The sequence below is a fragment of the Hyperolius riggenbachi genome, chromosome 3 (assembly GCF_040937935.1).
Source record: "Hyperolius riggenbachi isolate aHypRig1 chromosome 3, aHypRig1.pri, whole genome shotgun sequence".
In the NCBI taxonomy this organism is placed as follows: Eukaryota; Metazoa; Chordata; class Amphibia; order Anura; family Hyperoliidae; genus Hyperolius; species Hyperolius riggenbachi.
The window spans coordinates 180423271-180436928 of NC_090648.1; the positions used below are offsets into that span (position 1 = coordinate 180423271).

Below are 13658 nucleotides of genomic sequence, written 5' to 3' on the forward strand. Positions count from 1 at the left end.
TCTGGCATACTTCAATGAATGTGTCATGGAGCAGAGACACTGAAACAGTAAAACTTAAAAAGTAGATTTAAATATAAAATAAAACTGTGGGATGTAAAAAAAAATGTATTTTTAAGGGAAGGAGGATATATACAATTATTTATCTCATCAGTTTATCACCTCAGATGTCCTCTGCCTAATACGGTACTGGTCTTCTTTCAGTCCTGTCCCAAAAAGCAGGTCCCATAAAAAAACGAGAACACAACTCATAATTACAGCATAAAAAGTTATTTATTTAAAGCACAATTATTTATTGCTTGTTTTTTTTTCAAAATATTTATATAATCTTTACTGTGGGGTATGACAACTGCAAATGGTGAAAACATTATTCATTTTCTTTTTTTATTTGATAAGGCCGGCACAGATGAATGACCCACTAAAATCCCCCGCAACACATCAGGCATCTGTAATGTAGCATTAAATGTAAAGTCTACACAATCCATCTCTAGATATTTGTGTAGGTTCATTTGTTCTCGAGAATAAAATGCATCTAGGCTGAAATTAATGAGGCAGCACTTTACAGGTTTAAAAAAAGTCTGCTATGTGATAGGCAGAAAAAATAATATATACTTTGAATAATTATTTTTACCTCTTAAATGATTAGATATAAACAGTGAATCAAGAAAAAAAAATCTATAAAAAAAAATAAGAATATGTCGATTGATGTTGGGTAATTTTATCGATCAAAGATCTGTCATGTGCCGTACTTATGTTGTGGCATTGTGGTGTTTCTCCATAGACTGTAAGAAAAGTGGATTTTAATGTCACAATTTTAGCTACCAGTAAATCTGTAAAATATTTTCAAAAAATGTAAAGTACCTTGGTAAAAATGTAATGTAAGGGACTAAAACGTGTACAAAAACTCTCTTCTAAAAGTGGCAAAGTACCATATATTTTATGAAGGTCATCAGGTGCGTAACTACAATTCAAGCAAAACTTTGATGGGGTCTCCAATGTTCACTCCCTTTCCCTTGCCTACCCCTAGTGACCCTCACAGCCTGGAGGCCCATTCTGGAAGGGACATACAACAAATGAGGCCATCAGGATCTTCACACCCATAACAAGTGTAGCCACAAAAACACCTGCTTTGAAGGATGGGCCCCTATAAAGGTTAGTAGTTTGGGCCATCCACAGCTCTGGGCCCCCATGCGGTTGTAGAGGCTTCTTCACTATAGTTACACCCCTGAAGGTCATACAGTACTTTGCAAACCCTTTAAAAATACACTGATGCCTTCTAAAGGCCCCAATAGTTTCCGTGATCTATTGTTGCACTGAAGGGTAAGCTTGAAATGATGGTTTTAACTTTGCAAACATGTACTCTCTAATTTAGAACAATTTTAGTTATGTCGTTTTCTCTGTGCTTCTTGTAAGATTATTGTACAAATAAATTATGCGATATGAAAATGTAACAAAACCTACGCTAGTCTTCATTGTAGTGAAGAATGAACTATGATAGCTAAACTGGATCATGGACAAGTATCAACCTAGCATAAACTGTAACCAATACAAACTCACGTCACTAAAAAAAGAACTGGAAATTTCATGGCACATTGAAAGCTGCCCTTTATAATAAGACAGAGGTAGACAGGTAAACTTGGAGAGCTGATGTTCTGATCACCGTGCAGTCCTGGGCTATTTTTTGTATGATTCTTCAAAGTTTGTGTAACATTTTAAAATGTTTAAATTCAGCTGAAGCAAAAAAAAAAGTTTTAATGTGATTTTTGTTTTACTTTGTTTTTGTGATTTTAAATAAAGTAATGTTGTAAACCCATCTGACTTCAGATAGGCTTGATATTGAAAGCGGGTAATTCTATAAAAGCTACTAATTAATATTCATTTTCTTTACAGATTGAGGTGCCAAAAAGCTCATTATTCTTTGTTTCCAGCTTTTTAATAACTGAAATAGGACTGCAGGGTTCCACGGCGGCGAACATCACAGGTCCAGCAATGGAAGCCACCTCCTAAGGAATTCGCATGGCGAATACTCACTTTAACAGTGGAGATGCCTGTTGGTATTGAAAAAAAGATTAATAATCAATGGAGCATATCAGTAACATCTTACTCAAGTAATATGTGCTGCCTGGATAGGTGACTTTTCAAATGTAATCATTATACACTGTAGCATTGCATATGGGCTACAAAAGTGCCTTGCTATTCAGCCCCATACACATGATGGACTAGATGGAACTCAGGTGACGAGGCTGACAACACACCTCTGGCAAGAATCCAGCACGTGTACGTCGGCCCCCATCACCTCTCGGACGCTCGCTCAGTGATCCACCTGGAGGGGTCGCTATGGATGAGAGCATTGTTCTCCCCACTCAACCATCACCCACATTATGCTCTGATGACCTACCCCCCTTCCCCCCACATAACAACAGAACATGTCGCTAGTGTGTGTACAGCAGCCTTTGATGCCTCAGCCAGCGATCAGCCTGGCAGATCACTTCAGCCGAAAGCATTGTTCTCTGCACTTACCCCACCGGTGATGTCCCACCCATGCGGCCCCATCTGCCTTACTCCCACCTCCGCATAGCAACAGAATATATTGCTAGCCTGCAAGATAGTAAGCCGCTGTAATGCACTGGCCCTGCAATGTTACCCAAGGGATTGGATCTGGATACCCGCAGGGTGACATGCCTCATATGTGTGTACAAGGTTTAAGATCCTCATCAAAGCCCAATTTCAGGAAACAGTTTGCTTTTAGTATATGTTAATGTGACCTGAAGCAGCCCTACTTATAGAATAACTACTGCCAAAACTTATTTTGTTCTGTGTTAGACTGGAAACTGGAGAACCTGGGGAAATTCACTTGCTGGCCAAGCAGCAGTAATCAGGTGTTTCTGGTCACAGTGAAGACTTGCTGCAGGATTCTACTGGGAGTGATAACACAGGGTTACTGCTTACTTGGCCAGCAGGTGGATTTCCTCAGTTTTTCCACCTCCCAATCCAACACTGGGAGATACTGGGAGACACTGATAAGAAGAGTATGTATTGTAAAGTTGCTTGTTTGCACGGGCACTGGTAGTAATAATCGGTAATGCTCTATTACTGATATTATACTATGAGGCATGCCTATACAATATCTAACTCAGCTATGTAAAAGCTGAACACTGGCTCTCAGCTATACAATAGTTGAGTACCAGTGCCCAATATAACCATTTACCCGATAAACTGTAGCCAAAACTTGGCTATGATGGAATGCCAGCTCTCAGCTGCCCTCCTACTAATATGCCTAATACTAACCAGTAACCTAACCTCCCCTACTCAATCCCCTCACCCTAACTCATCCTAACTCTACAAACACTTACCCTTATACCGATATGCCTAACACTAGCCCTCCTACCAATATGCATAACACTAACCCTCCTACTGATATACCTAACATTAACCTAACCTACACTATAGCCGAGTTTCGGCTGCACTGTAGCTGAAAATATATTATGTAAATGTATCTCTCAGCTATTGTATAACTGAGCTCCAGCAACCAGTTTAACTACTTGACTATAATGCCCCCCCCCCCCCCACCACCACCATTCATGGTTTTATGGAATGTCTCTGGATGTCCCGATCTGCTCCTACATGCCAGAAAACGAGTATTACATGAATTTGGCTTGCCTCAAAATTGGACCTTAAATGTAGTAGGGGGACATTATACTAAGCCCCTATCAGACATGTTAAAAGATTTACTCAGTGTTCTTCATAATGCATTATAGAAAGTGATTGTGCCATATAATTCTGTACGATAGGTATATTTGACATACTATAAGGCTTACTTACCCAACTTCTCAAACATCTTGTGAATGGAAGTCTCGTTGGCATCCACCATCACACGTTTCTCATCCAGCATTAAGACATTCATAGAGAGCCATTTTGAGGACATCCAAAGAGGATGATCTAATGAAAATATAATTATATATGTGTAGCAGACAAGAGGCACAAAACACAACTTCTAGCAGTGGAGATGAGGATATTGAGGAAAACTGAGGGAGGACAAGAAGTCCCAGGATAAGGAATCAGGGACTAGGTGAAAACTTATAAAGCTGTTTCTCAGAGGCATTGAAAAACAACAGTTGAACTGAGACCCAAACGATGCCCAAGAAAAAAGTAAGTTAGAGTAAATCAAAGACTAAATAAAAAATAAATGGGAATGGATATAGGAAGAGTCAGGATCCAGGGCTGGTTTCGAAGGAAGAAGCATGGGTTTGCTGGTGTTATAACACGTTCATGAATGTGCTAGGTACCAGTTTAACCCCCTATAAATCCTTGTGTTAGTTTCCATAAGCCCATTAGTCTCTGGGACTATGACAGGCATCTGTACAGAATGATGAATAGTGTTGATGTTCAAATTCGGCACCATGTGGTTCAGAACCCAAACGCATGCATTCAGCACCATTTCAGCACAGAACAGGCGGACAGAGTGCGTTTCATTTAACCCTGATACTTCCTCCTTGCAAGATTCCAAGGTAAATGAAACACACCCGTCTTGCTGTTCCTTGCTGAAATGGTACTGAATGGATCTGAGTTCTGGACCACGTGGTGCTGAATTTGAACACCAACACTAATGATGATGATGACACTGCTGGTAGGACTAATAGGGAAATAATGTGCTGATGATAGCAATGGCGGTAGGACAAAGGTCTCCTCCTCTTATAGTCTCTCAGGTAAGAAACGGGAGTGGGGTGGGTTGGTTTATACTCAAATTAGTTAATATTTCAGTATACATATATATGGCATTTCTACGGTATTTAAAGCAGATATCTAATTTAATAAGCTCAATGTTAGTCACAACCTCATTATTCACTTTCAAATACATCATTGCATTGTGAAATGTATGTATGTAATTTATGCCTACCATCTGGGATGAGTGGAGTGGGGGGTGTGGCCACAGTCCAGCCAGCCTTCTTGAACAGGTCAATCTAGTGACAAAAGATAGGAAAGTATATTTCAATACATGAAACCTTTACAACTACAAAAAAGTTTTTTTTTTCAAATAATAGACAATTTAAAACACCTCCTACCTGATGACATGGGCGATCTGGGTTAGAAAGGACGAGACCTGGTCCAATAATATTGAAGGTGGCATCAATATGCATAGGATTTGGGTCCTTAAATGAGATGACATGTACTTTGTACTCTGGTGCCAGATGTCTCCTCATCCATTCAATTCCAAGATAATTTGTCACCTGGAGATACAAAATCACCACGTCAGTGCATAATCAGGTAATATTTACAACAGAAAAATAATTACAAAATATACATTTTATTATTAAATAAACCATATTTTAGTCCCTGTATTTCAGCAGTTGCCGTTATTAAAGTATAATTTACAAAAGCAAAGTTGTTGTTTTTTTTTTTTTTTACATTTTTAGTTGCAGCAATAGGGGGTGCAGTGGTGGTGACCGCACCAGGGCCCCTGGACCAGTAATGTCCTATATTACACTAAAAGGGGCTGATTTATAAAGACAGCTGTAGCTAAAGTTTAACAGCTGCTCAAGACAATTCAAGCGCTGATACCCGAGTGATTGTTCTGAGCAACCACTCCACATTTGCTCCAGTGTTTTGTTCATCTATAAGGCCAACATTCAGAAGAATTATACCTGGCTTCTTTGTGCAAAGATATCTCTGCCCGCTCTCATGAAGTCAGCAGCATCAAAACAAGGCTCATGTTCTGTAGTAACAAATTTTCCCTGAGCGGCCAGCTTGTGTCGGTCTTCTACAGTACGGATGGGGTATTCCTAAAAGGCAAATATTAGAAAGTTGAGTCGTCTTAAACATCTACTGGATTTCCATTGCTGTTTGTGATGTCTTACAGAGGAATAACATATGCCACATATTAGTGCCATCATGTCAGAGTTATATGGATTCATTAGATGTTAGCCAAGAAGCATTTGGACTCTAAATTAAACAACCATTACTGTTACAAAAACAGCATAAGTGTTCTACAACTAGATAAGAGGTATGCACAGATCAGTGGCATAGGAACCATAAAAAAGACTGCTATTAGGCCTGGTGTCTTTAATCACCATTTCTAGGGCCCATATTTCTTCACCTTCTCAACCTCATCATTTTGACCCTGCCATTACTGGTCTAACCTCTCAGGAGCTGAGGCGAGAACACTGTGGATGTTAAAAGAGACCAAAGGCAAACAAAAATACTTTAGCAGGTAAGGGGGTACAGAAGCTGAGGGGAGAGCATGGGAACATGGTGGAAGGGAAAGGGGACCAGAAAGTGAGGGGAGAATACAGTAGAAGGGAAAGACATCCAGGAGCTGAAGGAATAATTCTGCAGAAGGGAAGAGCGGCCAGAAAAAGAGAAGTGAGTACTGCATGAGTTAAGGGGACCAGGAGCTAAGGTGAGGACACTGTAGGAGGTCGGTGACAACTCCACATCATCTAGAAGTGGTCCTGGCTGATGGGTCTCTCTTGGCCTGTTTGATTGTGGGGTTGGATAATAATAATAATGAGGCCTGGATGTATGTGGTTTAGTATTCAAAGTGGGAGTAGGGGCGTGTACAACATGAGTGATACCTGGTGGAGAAGAGGATTTATAATGTGAGAGGGTGAAGAGGGCTAGGGGGCTATCATGGGATGTATATTATTATTAGGTTATTTTATTCAAAAGGGGGGGTATACATCAAGTGTGGGGGGGATTCAAAGTGTTGCTATCACTAGTCATGTAGTCAATATAACTTAAAGAAGAACTGTAATGTAAACAAAATGTGTTTCTATATTTCCCAATAGCAGGAAGGATTTTGTCAAAGCTTATGAAGCTTATGTATTTTTCAGATAGGGGGGCCCTTAGGGGGAGAAGCCTGAGGGGGGGAGGGCTGGCATTGGGGCCCTCCCGAGTAATTTTTAGGGGAAGGAGGGGGTGCAGCGCAGGAAGGGGGAGAAACAGGCACAAACAGCAGTGGGGAGGGCGGACCCGACTCCCCCCCCCCCCCTCACCTCAGGCTACCATCAGCGCTCTCCCCTGTAGCAATGACAGCTGGGGGGGGGGGGCATCCAAAGTTTTGCAGGGGGGCCCAGTGATTCCTAGTTACACCCCTGATGGCAGCTGAACTGGAAGAATAGCCATGCAGGTATTTTGTTTAATTCTACCACATGTGAATTGCTAAACTATAGGTACACAATAAGCAATTTAACATGTTATATTTAGGAAGTTACAGACGTTCTCCTTTAAGTAGTCCATGTATAATGCTTGTGGTATGCAGCCCAGAAGCTACATAACATCTTAAAGAGGAACTCCAGTGAAAATAATGTAATAAAAAAGTGCTTCATTTTTACAATAATTATGTATAAATGATTTAGTCAGTGTTTGCTCATTGTAAAATCTTTCCTGTCCCAGATTCACATTCTGACATGTATTACATGGTGACATTGTTACTCTGGGCAGGTTATGTAGCTGTTTCTAGCTGTTCTGGCTGTTACAGACAGCTGTAAACAGCCATTTCCTGTCTGTGAACATTGTTACATTGTGGCAGTTTGCCCAGAGTACCGCGGTCCCAGAGCTTCTTGTGGGAGGGGTTTCACCACAATATCAGTCATACAGCGCCCCCTGATGGTCTGTTTGTGAAATGCAATAGATTTGTCATGTAAAAGGGGGTATCAGCTACTGATTGGGATAAAGTTAAATTCTTGGTCGGAGTTTCTCTTTAAGATCATATTGTTTTATTGTGTACATACTTTGTAAATATGGGCTTATAGCAAGGAACAAACACAAAACAATTATGTTACAAATATTGTATAGCAATTAGTAAGTTTAAAAAAAAAAGTGTCGTTCTCCAAACACAACAAAAGATGTTTATTTTAACTGTGTTCAAATAACTAGGTTTTAAAGTAAATACATACTAAAGTTTTAAAGTAAAAACATACATTAAAAAATCAAGCAAAATAAATTTTTAAAAAAGTGTTTCTGTTCTCTGGAATGGTAATAATTACAGAAACTAGATGTAAATTATAACAGTTAGTTGAGGTTATACATTCTGTGCTAACTTTAGAACTAAATTGCACCACAGTGCCCTCTTGTGGACAAAAGTTGAGGACACATCTTTTTAGCTTTAGTATATCTAATGCCATTCTACGGTTGAGGATAGTGTAATGTTCATTGATATAAATGTTTTTATATAGACAAGGAAGAAGTCTGTCTGAAATCTGCTATGCATTGACTTCACAATGTTAAATGTTTTCCTTTTAGCTGCACATTAGCTCCAAGTTTCTTATACTTATATTTTCTAAAAGGTAAGTACAGCAAGTTGGGTTGCTGTGTAAATTGTAAATAAACACAGAAAGCAATGATTAGCAAATGGTGTAATCTATGTATTTAACATAGCAAAAATTGAAACCAATAATAAATAGTATTGTTTAAACCTGAAAGCTAATTTGCAGGGGTCCTCCTGTAAGGCAAAGTTATACTGTAATTACCTGTGAATCTGAGATTTTGTCTCCCAAAGTTGTCCCTGAATCGGCCGGCTTCTGGCATGTAGCCTCTCCCCCCACGAAAACCCCGCCCCCCACCATTTTGTTTTCTCTATCTCGACAGAGAAAACCGAATGGCGTTTTTTTCAGGGCTATGCGCTGGAAGCCAGCTGATTCGGGGGGTTTGGGGATGACTTTCTATAATTTTTTACCAGAAGGGGATCCATGTAATGTATAATTGTAGCTGTATAGTCTCTTTAAGAGGAAGCATGGGGCTACACTTGTAATAAGGGGAGCCATGGGGGGCACATTTCTTATAAAGGGGTAGCATGGGGGCATTTGCTATGGTGTCTTTGTACTATTTTCAATTAAATATGTGGTTTCAATGATTTGCAGATCATCACATTTTACACAGCATCCAACTTTTTTTTTCTTTTAAACAAGGTTGTGCAGCACTTACTGTAATGTAAATTTTTTTTTTTTATATTTAGTATCTTGCTATTGGTCAGTTATATAAAAATATTGAGGGTAAACTATAAAACATGTCCTGCTCCATGCCCAATACCCAATCAGTTTCTTAAAAAAGATGTCTGTTTCATAATTATATAGCTTACTTTTGGTAAGACAAAATAACAAGCTGGAACTTACGGACTCAGTGAAAGTAACTATGAGTGCCTTGATAAAGATGACAGTTTTGTGAAGTGATAACATTTTATGTATTATGTTTGTATACAGATATTATCATTAGAGTTGGGCCGAACCTCCGATTTTAGGTTCGCGAACCGGGTTCGCGAACTTTCGCGGAAGGTTCGGTTCGCGTTAAAGTTCGCGAACCGCAATAGACTTCAATGGGGATGCGAACTTTGAAAAAAAAAAAAATTATGCTGGCCACAAAAGTGATGGAAAAGATGTTTCAAGGGGTCTAACACCTGGAGGGGGGCATGGCGGAGTGGGATACACGCCAAAAGTCACCGGGAAAAATCTGGATTTGACGCAAAGCAGCGTTTTAAGGGCAGAAATCACATTGAATGCTAAATGACAGGCCTAAAGTGCTTTAAAACATCTTGCATGTGTATACATCAATCAGGGAGTGTAATTAAGGTACTGCTTCACACTGACACACCAAACTCCACTGAACAGAACAGGTATGCAGTGGCGGGTTCACTGAACAGAACAGGTATGCAGTGGCGGGTCCACTGAACAGGTATACAGTGGCGGGTCCACTGAACAGAACAGGTATGCAGTGGCGGGTTCACTAAACAGGTATACAGTGGCGGGTCCACTGAACAGAACAGGTATGCAGTGGCGGGTTCACTAAACAGGTATACAGTGGCGGGTCCACTGAACAGAACAGGTATGCAGTGGCGGGTTCACTGAACAGAACAGGTATGCAGTGGCGGGTCCACTGAACAGGTATACAGTGGCGGGTCCACTGAACAGAACAGGTATGCAGTGGCGGGTTCACTAAACAGGTATACAGTGGCGGGTCCACTGAACAGAACAGGTATGCAGTGGTGGGTTCACAGAACAGGTATGCAGTGGCAGGATCAATGAACAGGTATGCAGTGGCAGGATCACTGAACAGGTATGCAGTGGCAGGATCAATGAACAGGTATGCAGTGGCAGGATCAATGAACAGGTATGCAGTGGCAGGATCAATGAACAGGTATGCAGTGGCAGGATCAATGAACAGGTATGCAGTGGCAGGATCACTGAACAGGTATGCAGTGGCAGGATCAATGAACAGGTATGCAGTGGCAGGATCAATGAACAGGTATGCAGTGGCAGGATCAATGAACAGGTATGCAGTGGCAGGATCACTGAACAGGTATGCAGTGGCAGGATCAATGAACAGGTATGCAGTGGCAGGATCAATGAACAGGTATGCAGTGGCAGGATCAATGAACAGGTATGCAGTGGCAGGATCAATGAACAGGTATGCAGTGGCAGGATCAATGAACAGGTATGCAGTGGCAGGATCAATGAACAGGTATGCAGTGGCAGGATCACTGAACAGGTATGCAGTGGCAGGATCAATGAACAGGTATGCAGTGGCAGGATCAATGAACAGGTATGCAGTGGCAGGATCAATGAACAGGTATGCAGTGGCAGGATCAATGAACAGGTATGCAGCCAGGGACAAGCTAAGGCTAACTAATCTTTCCCTATGAGAGACTGCAGTAGCTCGCCCTACTCTAACTAATGCAGGCACACGAGTGGCCACGGCCGCCGCTGCCTGCCTATATAAGGGGGGGTGGGGCTCCAGGGGCTAGTGTAGCCTAATTGGCTACACTGGGCCTGCTGACTGTGATGTAGAGGGTCAAAGTTGACCCTCAGTGCATTATGGGGCGAACCGCAATGGGGCGAACTTTTCCGCAATAAAGTTCGCGTGCGGTACCCGCACGCGAACCACCTAGGTTCGCGCGAACCAGGTTCGCCGGCGAACCGTTCGGCCCAACTCTAATTATCATGACTCATGCAGCATAGACACCAACACCAGACAACACATAAAGTATATCAGCACACACAAAACACACCTTCCATAATGCTGCAGAGTGGAGCCAGGGCCCTGCAAGAAGCCTCGGCCTATGCTCTTCAGCACCCTCTGGTGGATGGAGACTACAGAGAACTGCACCCTGCCAGCATCTCCACTCCTTTAACCATTTTGTCCTGCCACCAACGATACATGAGAGATATGGCAATGGGGGAGTAAAAGCACATTAGCCCTTTTCTAAATCTATAATTTCAGCAAATGATAAAATAATAAAGTATCCTTCATGTCTATCTGCAGTCTAATTGTCACCCACAGAGCACTGTCTTATTGAATGACTTGTATGTGTAGTACAGCTAAGAAATAGAACATTAGTAGCACAGATATGAGTCGCATATTGTTTCCATACATACAATACAGGAAGAGTTAAGAAACTTCACTTGTTGTCTCTCTGAGCTCTCTGGCTAAATTTAGTCAGAGACCAATGCTATTTTCTGAAGCACTTATATAGTGGCGTAGGAATCACCATAGCATCCATAGCAGCTGCTATGGGGCCCGTAGCCACAAGGAGGCCCACTGATTTGTGTAATGACTTTTGTGTATGTGTGCACTATTCATGGGCCCACGGGCCTGGCCATGATCGCCACTACCTCCCCATACATTGCAGAGAGGCATGTAAGAAGACAAAAAATAAACAACGGGAGCCCCCAATAGTGTATTATTGATGATTATGGGTGACAATGTCGTAAGAAAATAGAGATATACTCACAAACACGGGTTGCCGAGATACAGGCAATATTTTGCCTGAGGAAGCGGGCTTGAGACCCGCGAAACGCGTTGCAATTGTTTTTACCTGGAGTACAGATTAAATGTTTTTGCATACTAAAACACAGCTGTTGTGTGTGGAATTTGGGGAGGTAAGTCCACCCTTACCCCCTTGTTTTTATTGTTTTAAACGGTTCTCTTTTTATTCTGTTGGCGCCTCTGTAATTACTGTACATTGCAGAGAGGCAGGCAGGTGAAATGGAACTATTTTTCTCTACGCATTGATATAGCCAAACACCGGGCCTGGCCCGGAACAGAGAAGAGGAGAGCAGTGCTGGTTTAGTTTGTTTGTTGGACGTTTCAAATGACTTATCTAACTTGTGTATAAGGCTTAGTAATGTTTTCTAAGGAGAAGGAACACACGTGGTTGCCCTAATACCGCTTGGGGAGGCTGGGGGGCATGCGGTTACGCTATCACGGGGCTGTGACTCTGATGATACTTTGGGGGGCCCAACCGAAATTTTGCAATGGGGCCAAGTGATTTCTAGCTATGGCCTGCACTTATACATCAAAGAAACAATGAAAGACAACTTCAGATAAGATTTTACTGCAGGGAAGTTCAAAGGGTCATTAGTTCTGCTCTGTTTTATAGTTCAAAGGGCAACTGAAGTGAGAGAGCTGTGGAGGCTGCCATATTTATTTACTTTTAAGCAATACCAGTTGCCTGTCAGCCCTGCTGATCCTCTGCCGCTAATACTTTTAGCCATAGCCCCTGAACAAGCATGCAGCAGATCATGTGTTTCTGACATTATAGTCAGATCTGACAAGATTTGCTGCATGCTTGTTTCTGGTGCGATTCAGACACTATTGTTGACAAATAGATCAGCAGGACAGCTAGGCAACTGGTATTGTTTAAAAGGAGACAAATATGGCACCAACCATATCACTCTCACTTCAGTTCCCCTTTAAAACGCAGAGTTTAGTTTGTAAACTGCAAATATCAGGTATTGATGCAATGTTATATAAAAAAGCTATATAACTGAAAACAAAAATATGAGACTCTTTTTTTGCTACTAATGTTCTATTAATTATCCCTACTACACATACAATTCATTATATCATAAGGTGTTTTTTTTTCGCTTCAGTGTCACTTTAATGTCTTCTGTAAACCTGGAGAAGATAATTCTGTAATGTGTGGATATGAAACACTACGGCACCCTCTGGCATTTATATCCCAACAGTATTATTGTGAAGTGTATAGTAGGCTCTGGATTTCACAACCCCCTTAATATGACCAGAACATCTCATTCATTTTTAGGCAGTTCAAACTTTTATATATCCTACCTAATAAAACCTTAGTGTCTCTGGGTCCCATGTCCGTGTGTGTGTCCCTGCGTTTGCGCTACTGCGCATGTGCCGCAGGGACAGCCGTTGTTGGGACAGGAGCAGGACAGCCAGGGGGCTGGCCGGGCGTGTGTGCATGCGCGCTGACAGGTGGTGATGGTGGTGACAGACCTAGAGCCCGTTATTAAACGGGCTAAGGTCACTAGTATATTATAATGGTCTTACAATCAAATAATAATTATGCATTTTTTAAGATGTGCTAAAGAAATGTGAACAGTTTTAACTGTTATAATGTACATTATCAGTCATGGAAAACAGAATTCTGCCTTCTTTAACCACTTTACCCCCCGCGGTACGAATTTCTCCGTCCCTTTTTTCCCCCGTAAAAAACCAAGGGACGAAGAAATCCGTACCTTCCGTGCTACCGCCGCTGTCCGCGCTCCCGCCACTCGTGCACGCCACCGCCCGCTCGCCCGGAGATCAACGAACGGGAAAATCCATTCCTGTTCGATGATCTAAGCCCCCGCAATGATCTGCTGCTTCTTTGAGAAACAGCGCGATCATTGTGATTTTCCCAGCCTCGTAGTGCTTCCTGTAAG

General features: G+C 41.7%; 1 protein-coding gene across 1 annotated transcript in view; it reads right to left on the reverse strand.

Moving 5' to 3' along the window:
* Positions 1–248: 248 nt before the first annotated feature.
* The window catches only part of GATM (glycine amidinotransferase), a 52657-nt gene continuing 39247 nt past the window's right edge, over positions 249–13658 (reverse strand). Inside the window, exons 5-9 of the mRNA XM_068272504.1 lie at positions 5640–5777; positions 5061–5225; positions 4895–4958; positions 3820–3936; positions 249–2045 (exon numbers count right to left, since the gene is read on the reverse strand). Coding sequence (XP_068128605.1) covers positions 1930–2045; positions 3820–3936; positions 4895–4958; positions 5061–5225; positions 5640–5777 — 600 coding nt within the window. The 3' untranslated portion in view covers positions 249–1929. The remainder of the gene's footprint in view (positions 2046–3819; positions 3937–4894; positions 4959–5060; positions 5226–5639; positions 5778–13658) is intronic.